This window comes from Pan paniscus, chromosome 1 (genome assembly GCF_029289425.2).
Source record: "Pan paniscus chromosome 1, NHGRI_mPanPan1-v2.0_pri, whole genome shotgun sequence".
NCBI classification, from domain to species: Eukaryota; Metazoa; Chordata; class Mammalia; order Primates; family Hominidae; genus Pan; species Pan paniscus.
In genome coordinates this window covers 99257409-99274926 of record NC_073249.2, presented here as the reverse complement: position 1 = coordinate 99274926, position 17518 = coordinate 99257409, and the positions used below count along the sequence as shown (strand labels likewise).

Below are 17518 nucleotides of genomic sequence, written 5' to 3'. Positions count from 1 at the left end.
AAGTAGATGATAAATATGTTAGGCTTTGCAGGCCCTATCATCTCTGTTGCAGCTTCTCTACTGTAGCAGCACAAAGCAGCCATAGACAATAAGTAAACAAATGGGCGCAGCTGTGTTCCAATCAGACTTGTGTCACTAAAGTTTTAAATTTTTTTTTTTTTTTTTTTGAGACAGGATCTTGCTTTGTTGCCCAGGGTAGAGTGCGGGGGTGGGGTGCAATCATAGCTCACTGCAGTTTTGACCTCCAGGGCTCAAGCCATCCTCCTGCCTCAGCCTCCCAAGTAGCTGGGACCACAGGTGCAGGTCACCACACCCAGCTAATTAAAAAATTTTTTTTTGTAGAGACAAGGTCTCACTGTATTGCCCAGGCTGGTCCTGAACTACTGGGCTCAAGCAGTTCTCCCACCTCAGCCTCCCAAAGTGCTGGAATTACAGGCATGAGCCACTGTGCCCGGCCCATTTTTTTCAACCATTTAAAAATACCAAAATGATTCTTAGCTTGTGGGCCATACAAAAACAGGCAGCAGGGCAAATTTGGCAGGGAGGTGGTTTCTGACCCTGGGGATTTTTCCTAACTGGTGACTCCTGCTCTGCCTAGCCATAGAAAGTCCTGTTTGTGTCTCTTCCGGGCCTCAAAATACAGCTGTAGAACCTTTTAATTCAACATACTCTACTGATGCCTGGTTCTTAATTGCTTCTCCTAGGGAATTTAAGGACTCGAAAATGGTTAATAGAGTAAACCCTTAAGGGACAGTCCTGAAACTCCTTCTATTTGTGTAGTGCTTTAAGGTAAAAGCACAAAGCACGTGTATCAATAGTCTCTCTTTAAATCTTTGCGGTAATAAGATAGCTGACAGTATCGTTAAGTCCTGTTTATAGGGGAGAAAATTAAGGCTTCAGATCTAGTTTCTTCACTTTTTTTTTTTTTTTTTTTTAGATGGAGTTTTGCTCTTGTTGCCCAGGCTGGGGTGCAATGGTGTGATTTCGGCTCACTGCAACCTCCGCTTCCCGGGTTCAAGCGATTCTACTCACTCAGCCTCCCAAGTAGCTGGGACTACAGGCATGTGTCACCACGCCTGGCTAATGTTGTATTTTTAATAGAGACAGGGTTTCACCATGTTGGTCAGGGTGGTCTCGAACTCCTGACCTCAAGTGATCCACTCGCCTCGGCCTCCCGAAGTGTTGGGATTACAGGCACCACGTCTGGCCAAAAACACTTTTAAAAATTTATTTTTGGTTAGACACGGTGGCTCACGCCTGTAATCCCAGCACTTTGAGAGGCCAAGGCAGGGAGATCACCTAAGTCCAGGAGTTGAAGACCATCCTGGCCAACACAGTGAGACCCTGTTTCCATTTATGTAAAAATAAAAGAATTTTTAAAAATTATATGTATATTTTTAAGAGACAGGGTCTCACTATGTTGCCTAGGCTAGACTTGAACTCCTAAGCTCAAGCAATCCTCCCGCCTCAGCTTCTTGAATAGCTGGGTCTATGGGGTGCCTGGCTTCCTTCTTTTCTCTTTTTTTTTTTTTTTTTTTGAGACAGGGTCTTGCTGTGTCATCGGGCTGAAATGCAGTGGCACAATCACAGCTCACTGCAGCCTCAACTTCCTAGGCTCAAGTGATCCTCCTGCCTCAGTCTCCCTAGTAGCTATGACTACTGACCATGAGCTTTCTATTACTCAGTTTCATTCACACAGGGCATCTTGTTATCAAAATAATTTTGGCCTCAATGATCCAAACCTTGAATAGTTTTTTGTTTTGTTTTGTTTTGTTTTGAGACAGAGTCTCGCTTGGTCACCCAGGCTGGAGTGCAGTGGTGCAATTTCGGATCACTGCAACCTCCTGGCTTCAAGTGATTCTCCTGCCTCAGCCTCCTGAGTAACTGGGACTACAGGCACGCACCATCATGCCTGGCTAATTTTTGTATTTTTAATAGAGAAGGGGTTTCGCCATGTTGGCCAGGCTGGTCTTGAGCTCCTGGCCTCAAGTGATCTGCCCGCCTTGGCCTCCCAAAGTGCTGGGATTACAGGCATAAGCCACTGTGCCCAGCCCAAACCTTGAATAGTTTTAAGTGTTCTTGCTGTTTTTTTTTCAAATGTCTTTCAGGACTTTTCAGCTAAAATTCTGTTTAAACTTTTTCAAACTTTCAAGAAATTAGAAATACTTTCAAATTCATGACAGTTGTGTGTCATTTATACCCAATCCAGACTTATTTAGACCAAACAGCCTTTTTTTCCTACCAGTGTTTTCCAATTTTTATCTTAAGAGGCAGGGTCTTGCTATGTTGCCCATGCTGGAGGGCGGTGGCTATTCACAGGTGCAATTCTACTACTGATGAGCACAGGAATTTTGACCAGCTCTATTTCCAACGTAGGCAGGTTCACCCCTCCTTAGGCAACCTGGTGGTCCCCCACTCCCAAGAAGTCACCATATTGATGCGGAACTTAGCGTGAACACCAAATCAACATAGCGCACTATAGCCCTGAACTCCGGGGCTCAAGTGATTCTTCTGCCTTAGCCTCCAGAGTATCTGGGACTACAAGCGCGTGCAACTGCGCCTGGCCAATTTTCCTGGGTCCAGGAAATGACAGTATTCCTGGTCTTTGTTTAAGGTACACTGTCTTGCAAACATAGGCTTATGTATAATGGTAAGCCACAAGCATTTACTAAGTTTTTTTTTGAGACATAGTCTCACTGGCCCAGGCTGGAGTGCAGTGGCACGATCTAGGATCACTGCAACCTCTGCATCCCAGGTTCAAGCAATTCTCATGCCTCAGCCTCCTAAGTAGCTGGGACCACAGGTGCACACCACCACACCCATTTTTAGTAGAGTTTTGCCATGTTGGTCAGGCTGGTCTCAAACTCCTGACCTCAGGTGATCCACCCGCCTTGGCCTCTCAAAGTGCTGGGATTACAGGCATGAGCCACCGTGACTGGTCAAATTTTTCTTTAATACAGTAGCACTGATACATCTTTCATGGTTCATGATGGGGAAAGGAAGATACAGCGACTTCCATCCTGTTTCATACCTGACCCCAACTACCCAGCTTTGAAGTGGGGCAAGGGGCAAGGAAGCAGGTAGCCCAGCACTCCTCCCCGCCATCACCAGGCTCCTCTGCAGAGCTGTTGTTCCTTAAAGCTGACAACAAGCCACCTCATTTCAAAACACACACACACAACCTCATTTTGACACGAAGTTGTTTCCCTCTTTCTGTTTCTCTGCTTTGCCTCATGAGGGATTTCTGAGAAATGAAAAAAAGTCACCTCCCACAGCCGCAGCCTGCAGTTTTGTTTTTTGGTTTTGTTTTTACAGATGAAGAAGAGGGGGGTGGAGGAAAGGAGTATACCGCTTAAGCATCTAGTATTAATCCAAAACTCTGCAAAGTAAGAGAAATGCTCTTCCCATAGCCCTTCACCTGAGGTGTGCCCCACTTTCCTTAGATCTGGGCTCTCATGCAAAAGGAAATAAACAAGGTATCCTCCCCTCAGGAAAGTTCAGTAACAAAGCAGTGAAACCGAACAGCTGCTCCCTTGCAGCAGGCCAGCTGTCTCCCCTCCCCCCATTTCCACCAAGGGCCGGAGACGGTGGGAACTGCTCCAGGCAACCTAAAGGATGGCGTTGTGAGCTGAGAAAGGCAGGCCTGATAGATCTGGGCATAGGAGCTTCAGGAATAAAATGCATGTGAATGCGGTGTTTCCCAGGGAGAATTAACCGCATTCTCGCCTTCAAATCTGAATACCTGAGAGTCATAACCAGCCCAGTAGGGTAGACTATGAAATGTATAGCAAAATTTTCAAAACCAGCTCCTCCTACCAGACAAGAAAATTAACATTTTTAAGGGCACAGAACTGAAAGCATTTTTACTGAAATCTAATCCAGGATGAAACCTAACAGTTAAACATTCTTTTCCTTCTCTGCTTCTTTGGCTCTCTATCCCAGCACACCTTGTCCCAGGCTAACTTGAGTAAACATACACATGTGACCACATGAGGGCGGGAAGAACACCAAGTGGGGGTGGTGAAATTCTGAATGGAATGCAGCCCCAGCTAGTTAGGGAGCCCCGGGCTGAGACCTCTGGAACTGGCAGTAGACTTATACAGGCAAAGAAGCCAAAACAATGAGCTCATGGGCAAGAATGCAGCCTGTGGGGAAGTCTGGGCAGCTAGAGCAAACTGGTTTTTTGAATCAGGATGGGAATAGCAATAGTTGAGTCTCCCACGGGAACAGATCAGGGAGAGTGGAAGCCACCATTCAGTATCTTAGGGTTCCAGTTAAATAACTTTTGGAAGCTCTTATTAAAATTCTGTTCTGCAGACAGCATAGTGCTCTTAGGCAAAACCTTGGTTCCTTTCCCTGACTATGTAAAACCTAGAGGGTGAAGGACCAGTGAGGCTCCAGTGACCTACCTTAGGTGATGCTCTTAAAAGAGCAACTTTATTCAAACCAGGCCTGCCAATGCCAGCTCCTTCAGTCTAGATCCAAAGATGGCTATGATCCTGAGATTGTGTGTTTAGGGTCACCACTTTAACATGATACAGGAAGCAATTGAGTCTTTTCTACTTCCTAAACACAGTCCATCCAGTCGTGTGTCATTTATACCCAGTGCAGACTTATTTAGACCAAAGAGCCTTTTTTTCCTACCAGTGTTTTCCAAATTTTATCTTAAGAGGCAGGGTCTTGTTATGTTGCCCATGCTGGAGAGCAGTGGCTATTCACAGGTGCAATTCTACTACTGAGGAGCACAGGAGTTTTAACCAGCTCTATTTCCAACCTAGGCAGGTTCACCCCTCCTTAGGCAACCTGATGGTCCCCCACTCCCAAGAAGTCACCATATTGATGCAGAACTTAGCGTGAACACCAGATCAACGTAGCACACTATAGCCCTGAACTCTGGGGCTGAAGTGATTCTTCTGCCTTAGCCTCCAGAATATCTGGGACTATAGGTACGTACAACTGTGCCTGGCCAAATTTTTTTTTTTTTTTGAGATGGAGTCTCGCTCTGTCACCCAGGCTGGAGTGCAGTGGTGTGATCATGACTCACTGCAGCCTCTGCCTCCCGGGTTCAAGTGATTCTGGTGCCTCAGCCTCCCGAGTAGCTGGGACTACAGGAATAAGCCACCACGCCCAGCTAATTTTTTTGTATTTTTAGTAGAGATGGGGTTTCGCCATGTTGGCCAGGCTATCCTCGAACTCCTGACCTCAGGTGATCTGCCTACCTTGGCCTCCCAAAGTGCTGGGATTACAGGCATGAGCCGCCTCGCCTGGCTCTAATATTTTTATATAAGGCCTGAGATGGGAAAAACTGAAGACATACAGTATTCACTGACCAAGAGCGGCGAGCGGAGAAAGAAGGCAGGGAAGGAAGATGGAATAAGAAAATTACCTACACAGTCCATCCCTGCTTCTCCCATCTCCATACACCCAGAGGGTCTTTCCCAATTCCATGCTTTGGTACGTGTTTCTTACTCATCTTTTTTTTTGAGTCTCATTCTGTTGCCCAGGCTGGAGTGCAGTGGCATGATCTCAGATCACTGCAGCCTCCACCTCCCGGGCTCAAGTGATTCTCCGGCCTCAGCCCCCCAAGAAGCTAGGATTACAGGTGTGCACCATTACGCTCATCAAATTTTTGTGTTTTTAGTAGAGACGGGGTTTTGCCATGTTGGCCACACTGGTGACCTCGGGTGATCTACCCACCTCAGCCTCTCCAAGTGCTGGGATTACAGGTATGAGCCACCGTGCCCAGCCTCGTTACTCATCTTTTAAGGTCCAACCTCACATTTCTTATGAAGCCTTCTTTACCACCCTCTACGTCTAGAAGTTGTCACCCTGCTTTTTCCCAACCCTATAATGCTTTGTACAGTGCCTTCTAATTATTTCTGTCCATGTCTATGACTCTTACTAGATTGTAAACTTTGTGTGTGTGTGTTTCTTTTTTTTTTAAAGACAGGGTCTCACTCTATTGCCTGGGCTGGAGTGCAGTGGCACAATTTCAGCTCACTGCAACCTCGACTTCGTAAGCTCAAGCGCTTCTCCCACCTCAGCCTCCCCAGTGGCTGGGACCACAGGCACGTGCTACTATGCCAAGCTAATTTTTTTTATGTTTTATAGAGATGGAGTTTCACCATATTGCCTGGGCTGGTCTCAAACTCCTGGGTTTAAGCAATCTGCCTGCCTTAGCCTCCCAAAGTGCTGGGATTACAGGCATGAGCCACTGCACCCAGCTAATCACAAACTTTAACATCTAGCCACATTTGCATTCTCATTATGGGATTCGTTATGCATAAATTCTTTAGCATGCATCTCCTAAAAACAAGGTATAATACTCAAGAAATTTAACATCGATACAGTAGTAACATACAATCCATAAATTTCCACAAATGTCCCCATGTCCTTTATAGCTTTTTGACATGTGTAGTTAGTTGTCATGTTTCTTTTGAACTATTCCCCAATCTTTTTTTGAGTTTTTTTTTTTTTTTTTTTGAGACAGGGTCTTGCTCTGTCTCCCAGGCTGGAGTGCAGGGGCCCAATCTCAGCTCACTGCAACCTCGGCCTCCCGGGTTTAAACAATTCTTCTGCCTCAGCCTTCCAAGTAGCTGGGACTACAGGAGTCCACCACCACACCTGGCTAATTTTTCTATTTTTACTAGAGACGGAGCTTCACCATATTGGCCAGGCGGGCCTCGAACTCCTGACATTGTGATCCGCCCGCCTTGGCCTCCCAAAGTGCTGGGATTACAGGCGTGAGCCACCGCACCCGGCCTCTTTTTTTGAGTTTCTTAAGGGGAAGAATGATCTCTTTATAATTCCATTATCTAACAGTTCATGATACATAATAAGCAGTCTACTGTCATGTAATAGAAAAATGAAGACACTCTCAACATCTGGCTGCCTAGAGCTCCTGCTAAATAGACAAGCCTGGGCAATATAGCAAGACCCCATCTCTATGAACAAAACAAAACAAAACACAAGGCATGGATGGTGAGGTACCTGTACCAGCTACTTTGGAGGTTGAGGTGGGAGTATTGCTTGAGCACAGGAGTTCAAGGCTGCAGTGAACCGTGATAGTCCCACTGCACTGCAGCCTGGGCAATAGAGTGAGACCCCACCTCTTAAAAAAAAAAAAATCCCAGCTTACCTCAATGTTGAAGATTTCTCATTTCCCAATGGAAAATAACTATTATTCTATGCAGGTCAAGAAGGGAACTGCAAATTAGAAACCAAGTATAGTGTGGGAACAAAAGCTTGCTACGTATATCCTTTTTCTACTTCCCAAGAATTATTAGTAAAGGACACCAAATTTTCGGAGGTGTTTTTTTTTGAGATGGAGTCTCGCTCTGTCGCCAGGCTGGAGTGCAGTGGTGTGATTTTGGCTCACTGCAATCTGGGACTACAGGCGCATGACCCCATGCCCAGCTAATTTTTGTATTTTTAGTAGAGACAGGGTTTCACCATGTTGGCCAAGCTGGTCTCGAATTCCTGACTTCGGGTGATCTGCCCGCCTTGGGCTCCCAAAGTGCTGGGATTACAGGCATAAGCCACCGCCCCTGGCCTTTTTTTTTTTTTTTTTTTTTTGTGAGAGGAAGTCTCGCTCTGTCACCCAGACTGGAGTGCAGTGGCATGATCTTGGCTCACTGCAACCTCCACCTCCTGGGTTCAAGCAATTCTCCTGCCTCAGCCTCCTGAATAGGTGGGACTACTGGTGCCCGCCACCAGTAGTGGCGTTTAACCGTGTTGGCCAGGCTGGTCTCAAACTTCTGACCTCAAGTGATCCCTCCGCCTTGGCCTCCCAAAGTGCTGGGATTACAGGTGTGAGTCACTGTGCCCTTTTTTTTTTTTTTTGAGACAGCGTCTGGCTCTGTCGCCCAGGCCCCGGAGTGCAATGGCATGATCTCAGCTCACTGCAACCTCCGCCTCCCGGGTTCAAGCGATTCTCCTGCCTCAGCCTCCTGAGTAGCTGGGACTACAGGTGCCCGCCACCACGCCCAGGTGATTTTTATATTTTTTATATAGAAACGGGGTTTCACCATGTTGGCCAGGATGGTCTCAATCCCTTGACCTCATGATCAGCCCGCCTCAGCCTCCCAAAGTGCTGGGATTACAGGCCTGAGCCACAGCGCCCGACCCTGAGAGCTGTTTCTTAATCTGCCTGGAGGAAAATCCCCAGCCCCCAACTTTCCACATACTTCATATAGATAACACTGTAACAACTTTGAAACTAAGAGAGAGAGAATTAAGTTTTCAAATTTGAAATTGAGAAGCCTTTGAAGAGTGGCAGCGTTCTAGAAACAGTTCCATGATTGAACAAGTGAAGCAAAAAACTAGGATAGAGACTCAACTGACCATCTGAACTCCAGGAATTAATAGCCAGTGCTTTGGGCATCTGGCTGGAGCCATGGTACGCACCAGTTGTACAAGTTATTTCATTTTAATTTTGTAAAAAAAAATCCTTCGGCTGTCACAACTGTTTTAAATAAAAATTTTGTGAAAAAACAGTATGAAGACCTTGCTCTAGATACAGAACAGGAACTGAGAAAGTCTGGTTGTGTCAAATAAAGCAAAGTGTTGATAATTCTGACTACTGATTAAGATTACCCAGTTACTATTAAATCCAAGCTTTTAAGGTGCTGAGCAAAGGAACACTGTACCAGAAATGGCTTCACATCATAGCACGTCAACGGGAGCAATAGCACTAACTTAACTCAGGCCAAGACTTGGGCTTGGGTCCTCTGTGGCTGCTACTCTCCTACCACACCTTTGCTTGGGAGTGCACTTACACAGCTTTCTTTGTAATGATACAAAAAGTTGCTGCCTTTTGGTAGTTAGGCTCCAGAAAGGGGCTTCCAAACCAAAATGCACTTTTAAATAGAAATGCAACTGACTGCAGGGAGGCACAGAATCCTGATTGCCTGATTAGCATATGATGCTCAGGGCTTAAAACCAAGTATGCAAACCTCACATTTGCACATTTCCATGGTGATTCAGCTCACTTTCAAGGTAGCTGAAAATAAAGGCAGGATAGGGGTTTTTGAAATTGACTGGCTTCTTTTTACCTCCTTTTGGAAAGCAGAAGGGGAAAAGCACTGCTGCCAAGAACTTCATCAAAACTCTTTAACTTTAGGTATTATTTAGGTGTTATGATAGAGTAACTGCTGTACAGTACCCTCTTACCTCAAGATCAAGGCTGGGCGCAGTGGCTCAGGTCTGTAATCCCAGCACTTCGGCTGAGGCGAGTGGATCACTGAGGTCAGGACTTCAAGACCAGCCTGACCAACATGGCAAAACCCCGTCTCTACCAAAAATAGAAATATTAGCCGGGCATGGTGGCGGGCACCTGTAATCCCAGCTACTCGGGAGGCTGAGGTTGCAGTGAGCCGAGATTGCGCCACTGCACTCTAGCCTGGGCAACAGAGTGAGACTGTGCCTCAAAACAAAACAAAACATACCAACACCTGGTGATTCAAAAAAAAATCAAGACAGAGGCTGGGTGCGATGGCTCACGCCTGTAATCCTGGCACTCTGGGAGGCAGAGGTGGGCAGATCACCTGAGGTCGGGAGTTCGAGACCACCCTGACCAACACGGAGAAACCCCATCTCTACTAAAAATACAAAATTAGCTGGGTGTGGTGGCGCATGCCTGTATTCCCAGCTACTCGAGAGGCTGACGCAGGAGAATCATTTGAACCCGGGAGGCGGAGGTTGCGGTGAGCGGAGATCGTGCCATTGCACTCCAGCCTGGACAAGAGCAAAACTCCATCTCAAAAAAAAATAATAAATAAATACAGAAATTTTGATTTTAAGGAGGTTTTTGATTTTTTTACTTGGAGGTTTAAGAACTCCTCTAAGTACAGCAGTAATATATTTAATTAAAAACCCAACACCTCTAATTTGAATTGAAGAAAGGAACTGTCCTTTGCTCTAAGGCAAATCAGCTTTGTGAGGCTTTTGCTTTGAATTCACCTATACATATTTGCTCAGCTGACTTCTCTAAAATGTTTGCCTAAGAGAGGGAAGGAAAAAGAGGCGTCGATGAGAAAAGACCCATATCACACCCTGTATTTGAATAAAAGATTTATTTTTTTTCCTCAGGAAAAACAGAAAGTTAGGGAAACACACTACATTTGACAACCAACATTAATTTGTAGTTGGTCCTAACCCTTCCTGGCACAGCTATCAAAAGTACAGCTGTTTAACCAGAACCAAGGTGTTCACCCCCCACAGAATGTACATGAACACTAAAGGACTGCATGTTTTTCCCTGAGAGAAGCGTAAGACAAACAGAAGTCAAAAAGTAGTCACTGGGAGCGCCATCCTTCTAAGCAAATCCTCCTTTTCCCTTTTGGAGGATTTGCCCGAACTACGTAGCCAGTCAGCACTTAGACCACCTGCCTCCTCCTCCCCCTATAAACCCACCACTCCCCTCCTCCTTTCCCAAACCACTTGGGGTGTCCTAAGCCCTCACTGCCCCAAGCCCAAAATATCAACTAAGATCCTTGTCTGTATTTCCACAGTCATACCTAATGAATTGGGAAGTGGGGCCCCTAAAAACCAATTCACATCTATGCACTTGTTTCCACTGGATTTGGCAGACAGGCTTTTTTAGTTACCGTAACCAGATCTTAAGATTAATTAAAAACTACATAAAGTGCTTTTAGGTCCTTAGAGATACATGATATAAATAAGTGGCTTATGATCAAGAACGATAAATACATAGGTAAAAATAGCTCTAGCAAAGATGACCTTATGGCTCTGAGATGGGCAGGCAGGGCAATTCTTCCCCATTACATTCTTAGTCATCTTATTCATACCTATTTTTAAATGGAGTCCACAGACTAAAGGTCATGTTCCGAGACTGAAGCTTTCAAATGACCCTAGTTCCAATATAGACACTTCCTTCAGTTTATCAGTAGCTTTTAAACTCTGAGGTTTAACACAGCTCACCTCTTTCTGTAAATTTAAGTGAGCATACTCCTATACAAAGGAAACTTTAGAGAAAGCCTCATAAAATGTTCTTTCCTCTGAAAATTCCTGAGGGGACTTTTGACACATTTCCCCCAAAGACAGGATAAAACAATAGTTGAAAAGATACCAGTCCAAGGAAAAGGGACTTCCTCCCACCTCTCAATGACTGTTAGTGTCACAGCACCCATGGTATTACCACCTGCTAACAGGATAAAGTTCGTGAAAGATGAAAGGTCTGTGGACTCTTGGTGGGGAGGGAGGGTCACTCAGGTTTCCAGCAGGGGTTTCACAGTGCCAAAATCTAAAAGGGCTAGGAAGAGTTCAGGGATGGCAGGGGAAAGCTGTAGGAATTGATATAAATATCTGTAGAGGGAGCAGAACAAGCAGCAATTTCAAGGAAGGACAGGAAATAAAAGGTTAAGTCTGATAGAACAAACATCAAGACTGAAATCCAAAGATGCCAATGCAAAAATTTGCAACAAGGTTTGGGAATCATTAACAGAAACAAAACAGTAAGTATTTGCTTTATTGACATACTGGGCTTAGACCTGTGTGTGTAACAAGCAAGCCTAATAATAGCACCATGGTTAGACTAGCCTGCTTTTCCAAGCCATCATTTTATAATTTATTAAGCAAACAAGGGATCAAATGTCTCTCCATCCACCTGATGTGATCTTTTTATATGCACACAGCTAATGAGTTCCATTCTGCTGAAAATCTTTTAGTAAAAGCTTTAAAGATGAGCTCATGAATTCACTTTAAATTTCACCAGTTAAATTAGGTCAAATGGAAGGAACTCAAATGAGTATTGCCCAATCAGAGCCCATTATTTGTAAGTCATCAGTAACCTCAAAACTCCACTTAGACCTAATTATTGAAAACTTGCATATAATGAAGTGAAAGAATTTCCATTCATCAACCTCTCAATCCCAGGTTTTCAAAGAAAAACCTATCTAAGGAATACTTACCAAATCAGATAAGAAAATTTAAACCTGCATAGTTAATCAATCAGATTTGTTCCACTACAACCAGTCTGCATACAGTTACACATCAATTCGTTCTGTATACACTCTAGAACTGAACAGAACAAAGTTTAGCATAGAAAAGCTGTAAGAAACAGGTTCCTAATTACGGAAGTTGCAAAGTTCAAAAGGGTATGAAAAAAACTAATGTAAATTCGATACTTCCTTCGTTTCAAAGAAATAGACTTTCTGTAAAAATATATACAATTTTTACAAATACATTTACAAGTTGTCTTAAGAATTGAGGATATCCATATTCATAACTAATTACTGAGCCTTCCGTCAAGTATTATTGGTGATAAACTAGGCTAATAAAGTAAGAATCATGGAAACCAAGCCAAAGCATAACAGGTATAAAAGTCCTGAACACTTGGACTTTCTATTTCAAGAAGTATACTGGGAAAGCTAATTAGAGAGAGGAAAAGCTTCCCTTGTACAGTACTGAGGCTTACAGTCATAGTTCTATTACTTGTAGCTTTTACACAGGTCACTGGCATTGTTAGTGCTTCTCTTAACACTACAGTAAATTAATGAATTCGGCGGGTAATCAATTCTATGACTTGCCTGGCTACTGGCCACTTTCCTGTTCTCAATAAGGAAATTAAGTCTTTCCACCCTACCATCTTCACTAAATCTAAAAGTCCTCTTCCATAGCTTCCCAAACAAAGTTTGTTTGTTGCTGAAACTGAACTTTGCTTCTTTCAGACAGTGACTCTTCAATCAATGGGGAGCACTCTTCCCATGTATTTATTCTTGTTAGCCATAATCCTCTTGCCACTTGCTTTTCTGGCTAGGTTGCTAGGGTGCAACTCTAGGAAGTTACAGCTTGGAGTCCAACTGCACAAACTGGTTTTGGTGGTGGTGGTGGTTGGTTAAAAGTCAACTATTGCACTTACAGTAAGGCTATCTTATTAGATATGCCAAACCAGCTCCTACTCCAGCAACACCTGCAAAAGCCAGCAGCACATTCCTGATGCCACCTTCTAGGTCCTCTACATGGAAGAACTCCACAAACCCATCCTAGAAAACAAAAAAGAAAAGCACATTTTCAAGTATGGGTTTCTGCTCTCTTAACAACACTACTACCAGAGAGAAGGTAAATTAAAATATCTAAGGTTTCCCCCTAAAGCAATAGTAAACCAATTATTATTCACCCCGGGGCAAAAAAAGAAAATAAGTTCTTCAGTTTCTTAAGCGGGCACCCATGATAGTTAAACTTCATTTTACGGTACTATCTTGGTCTTATTAGGATTTATCCTAACAAAGGGACTTCCAGAGTTCCCATGAGGTAAAAGACGAAAACCCTTATTCTCAAATCTCCACCACCTAATATTTCAGTAACACCTCAACTGCGCAGATCACTTTTTCTCAACGTAGTTAAATACATCCTGCATCAGATCTGGGTTTCTGTTTAAAACGCAGGCTCCACCCCATATCTTCTCTATTAAAACAGGGAGCGCCTTAGGAATTAATTCAGCTATCCTCCCCTGGTGACTTATTTTTTCATGCTTTGAATCCACTGAAGAGTATTCAACTGAATTGGAATAAAAAATAGCCTAGAGAAAACCAAGATTTTTGATACAATTCAAGACCGCCATACCACTATCTCTAAGGATCCACTACTTAAATCAACATCAAATAAACAACGGTCCTTTAGTTAGAGCCTGCAAACAGCCGTGCGTCATAAAAACCTTTAGATATCCCCACCTCTCTAAAAAAAATCCTTCATTCTACTTCCACTCCAAGGCCCCTTTCATCCTTAAGGCAAACTTACCCAGCCTCTTTGTTTAACTAGCCAGTCCCGTTTTGTCCTTACGAGAACGTCTGTGATACTTTCTGCTAATGGTTCGATGCAGCTTTCTTGGTTTATGGTCTTCAAGTGTTTAGCCACAAAGGCACCAAAAGAAATGAGAGTCACAATCCTGCCCCAGTTTGTTACGCCGTCGCTGAAAACATGGATCATCACTCGAGACAACGATTTCACATCGTCTTCGTTTTTGATGTCCAGTTTCCGAAGCATGCCTGAGGAAGAAAAGCATGCAGGTCCTCACGGCCTCCTTTGTCTAAACCGGCGCAAGATTCGCCTGCCCACCCGCGGCGGGAAAGTCGCTACTGGGATTTACAGAACTCAGGTTGACCCCACTTGAAATTGACATCCCACCCTTTCCGGTCTTTGAACAAGAGCTGCCATTTCCAAAAGAATCAAGATGGGCGGAAACAATGACTCATGGCCAGAATATTCTGGCGTCAGGAATAGGATGAGACACGTTTCAACACTGACTCGTTTCGGTTTCCAACCCACCCTTGGCGGGTGAGTCCGGGGAGAGATGGAAAAAAGGGAGTGAGGCCTTGGCGATTAATGAACCCCCTTACCTTGGAAGGCCGTCTCATGGTTGCGCTGCACGCCATCCCCAACCCGTCGTAAGGTCTCCAGCGCCTTCCTGCTGGTGGCCCCAGACCTGCCCATTGGCTTTGTGTCCTTGGCGCCGGTGGCCTGCTCCCGAAGGTACCGAGAGATAATCTCCAGCGACTGCCGGTACAACTCGTCCTCCTCCTCCTCTGCTGGCGGCGGCGTCGAGGGTAGTGACCCGTCCGTACTGGTGTTATTACCAGATTCCCCGACCAACTCCAGCAGAGGCAGGACAGCCGGCCGCTTCCCGAGAGGCTCCGGCTCGTACCCGTCCAGCTCCTCTTCGGGCGACATGATGGCGTCGGCGGCCGGGGCTTCCATCTCCTCAAGCGGCGCCGCGCGGCGGGTGGGCGCGAAGAAAAGCAGCCTCGCGGGGGTCGCGGTGACGTCGGGGACCTCGGCGCCAATGGGCGGCGGCCGCGCGACCCTCCGGGAGTCTGGCGTGAGGGTGGACGGGGGGCTTGCGCCGGCGCTTCCGCCAATCACCGCGCCGGCCTCCCCTCCCCCTATCTCTCGCCGGGCCGAGGCCTCCTTCTCCGTAGCCAAAAGTCGCCCTCCCGGAGGGGTGGCGCCGCCGCTGCCGGCCCCCAAGCCGGCCCCCCCACAGTAGAGGTTGAGTCCGATTACCGCGTTTCTTTTGAGGCCAAACATTGCCAGTCGCCGCCGCCGCCTGGCTGAGAAAACTGGGGAAGACCCCGACTCCTTACTGGAAGGAAGCGGAAGTGAGAAGTGGCGAGCAGCTCCTTTATCACGGTTTTAGGGCGGCCAGTCCTACGGGGTGGCGCCAGCGAACTCTTATTTTTTTAAAAAAAGTATTCCCATAAAAGGGGAAAGGGGCGGCACCTTCCGGAGGGTTGCGCACGGCACCTACCGGCTGCCCGGCCGGGCCGGGGCGGGGCCGGGGCCGGGGCCTGAGCGGGGCCTTCCGGTCTTCGGAGGCTCTGAGTGCCGGTTACGTAACGGCGGCTCCGAGCGCCTGGGGTCCTCCCAGGCTCGGGGTCCTCCCAGGCTCGAGCTCCTCCTGGGCTCGAGCTCTTTCCATGAGCACCTCGGGCCTTCTCGTGGCTACCTCTGTGCTTCCCTGAGACCTGATTTGCGAGCCCTTTTTGCTGGTTTTCGCCAGAGGTTTTTTACCAAATCAAAATTTCAACCATTGACTAACACAGGGGTTGAAGGAAGAAGACGGGGAAGTTCAGTGATGGATGGGAACAACAGTCTTAGATGATAGGGATAATTAAGAGGGCATAGTTGGGGACTTGTGGTTATTTTGCACAGCTCTCTACTCTCAGTCCAATGTTTGGAAATGAGGATGCTCCATGTGCTACCCTAAAGAACCATTTATGTAAGTGGACTAAACTAAAACTGCCACAGCTAAACGATTCCTGCCTCCCTGCTTGCTTCTCCCATCTCTGTTCCATAGTCTTTGGTGCTATTTACATATAGGCCTTAATCCATTAGCATCTCGTCTGAGAGTCTTGACACCATTTTTTGTTTGTTTTGAGACAGAGTCTAGCTCTGTTGCCCAGGCTGGAGTGCAGTAGGGCGATCTCGGCTCACTACAAGCTCCACTTCCCACGTTCAGATGATTCGGTACCTCAGCCTCCCGAGTAGCTGGGATTACAGGTGTGCGCCACCACATCTGGCTAGTTTTTGTATTTTTGGTAGAGATGGGGTTTTCACGATGTTGGCCAGGCTGGTCTCGAACTCATGGCCTCAAGTGACCCGCCTGTCTCAGCCTCCCAAAGTGCTGGGATTACAGCTGTGAGCCACCTCGCCCAGCTGATTATTGTATTTTTAGTAGAGATGTGTTTCATGCGCGTCTGTGTGAAGACACCACCAAACAGGCTTTGTGTGAGCAACATGGCTGTTTATTTCACCTGGGTGCAGGCGGGCTGAGTCCGAAAAGAGAGTCAGCAAAGGGTGATGGATTATCATTAGTTCTTACAGGTTTTGGGACAGGTGGTGAAGTTGAGAGCAATGTTTTGCGGGCAGGGGTGGATCTCACAAAGTACATTCTCAAGGGTGGGGAGAATTACAAAGAACCTTCTTAAGGGTGGGGGAGATTACAAAGTACATTGATCAGTTCGGGTGGGGCAGAAACAAATCACAATGGTGGAATGTCATCAGTTAAGGCTATTTTTACTTCTTTTGTTGATCTTCAGTTACTTCAGGCCATCTGGATGTATACATGCAAGTCATAGGGGATGCGATGGCTTGGCTTGGGCTCAGAGGCCTGACAATGTGGTTTCACCATGTTGGCCAGGCTGGTCTCAAACTCCTGGCCTCAGGTGATCCACCTGCTTCAGCCTCTTAAAGTGCTGGGATTACAGGCATGAGTCACTGCACCCAGCTGACACCATTTATTTTTATACTGATAATAAGGCACATTTGACTCTAGAGGTTTGTAAAGCCCTTGAGAACAAGGATCTTCTTATATGCCATGTATGTTAGTTAACGTTAATTAAAGCAGCCTTTTTGTTAAAAGATCTGTAAAAATAATAGCTAAAATTCAAAAGCAAGGTGCTGAGAGACATAGGAAAGGTGAGCAAGCTCACTTTTTATTTATTTTTTTGAGATGAGGTCTTGCCCTGTCACCCAGGCTGGAGTGCAGTGGCACCATCAGTGCTCATTGCTGCCTCAACTTCCTGGGCTGAAGTGATCCCCCCACCACAGCCTCGCGAGTAGAGAGGAACACAGGTGCATGCCCCTATACTTGGCTAATTTTTTTATTTCTTGTAGAGATGGGGTATCACTATTTTGCCCAGGCCGGTCTTGAACTCCTGGACTCAGGTGATCCTCCTACCTTGGCCTCCCAAAGTGTTGGGATTACAGACCGGGCTCTGTGCCTCATGCCAGTAATCCCAGCACTTTGGGAGGCTGAGGTGGGTGGATCGCTTGAGCCCAGGAGTTTGAGACCAGCCTGGGAAACATGGCGAAACCCTGTCTCTACTAAAAACACAAAAATTAGATGGGTGTGGTGGTGCGCCTCTGTAATCCCAGCTACTCTGGAGGCTGAGACAGGAGAACTGCTTGAACCCAAGAGATGGAGGTTGCGGTGAGCCAAGATAGTGCCACTGCACTCCAGCCTGGGCAACAGAGCAAGACTCGGTCTCAAAAAATAATA

At 46.1% G+C, this 17518-nt stretch overlaps 1 protein-coding gene across 2 annotated transcripts; it reads right to left on the bottom strand.

Moving 5' to 3' along the window:
* Positions 1-10058: 10058 nt before the first annotated feature.
* MCL1 (MCL1 apoptosis regulator, BCL2 family member) lies at positions 10059-17087 on the bottom strand. 2 transcript variants are annotated; one of them, XM_003817308.5, is made up of 3 exons: positions 14358-17053; positions 13759-14006; positions 10059-13004 (listed from the first exon to the last, which is right to left on the bottom strand). In XM_003817308.5, the coding sequence occupies exons 1-3, from the start codon at positions 15043-15045 to the stop codon at positions 12888-12890; spliced, it is 1053 nt and encodes a 350-aa protein (XP_003817356.1). In that variant the 5' UTR covers positions 15046-17053; the 3' UTR covers positions 10059-12887. The 2 variants fall into 2 exon arrangements, with proteins under 2 accessions (XP_003817356.1, XP_008968714.1); XM_008970466.4 differs by lacking the exon at positions 13759-14006 and having other exon boundaries at positions 14358-17087.
* Positions 17088-17518: the final 431 nt, after the last annotated feature.

Coding starts and splice junctions, on each gene's coding strand:
- MCL1 (XM_003817308.5), bottom strand. CDS start 15,045: ATGTTTGGCCTCAAAAGAAACGCGGTAATCGGACTCAACCTCTACTGT. Junction 14,007..14,357: donor CCATGAGACGGCCTTCCAAG/GTAAGGGGGTTC, acceptor TTTCTTCCTCAG/GCATGCTTCGGAAACTGGAC. Junction 13,005..13,758: donor TAGTTAAACAAAGAGGCTGG/GTAAGTTTGCCT, acceptor TTTGTTTTCTAG/GATGGGTTTGTGGAGTTCTT.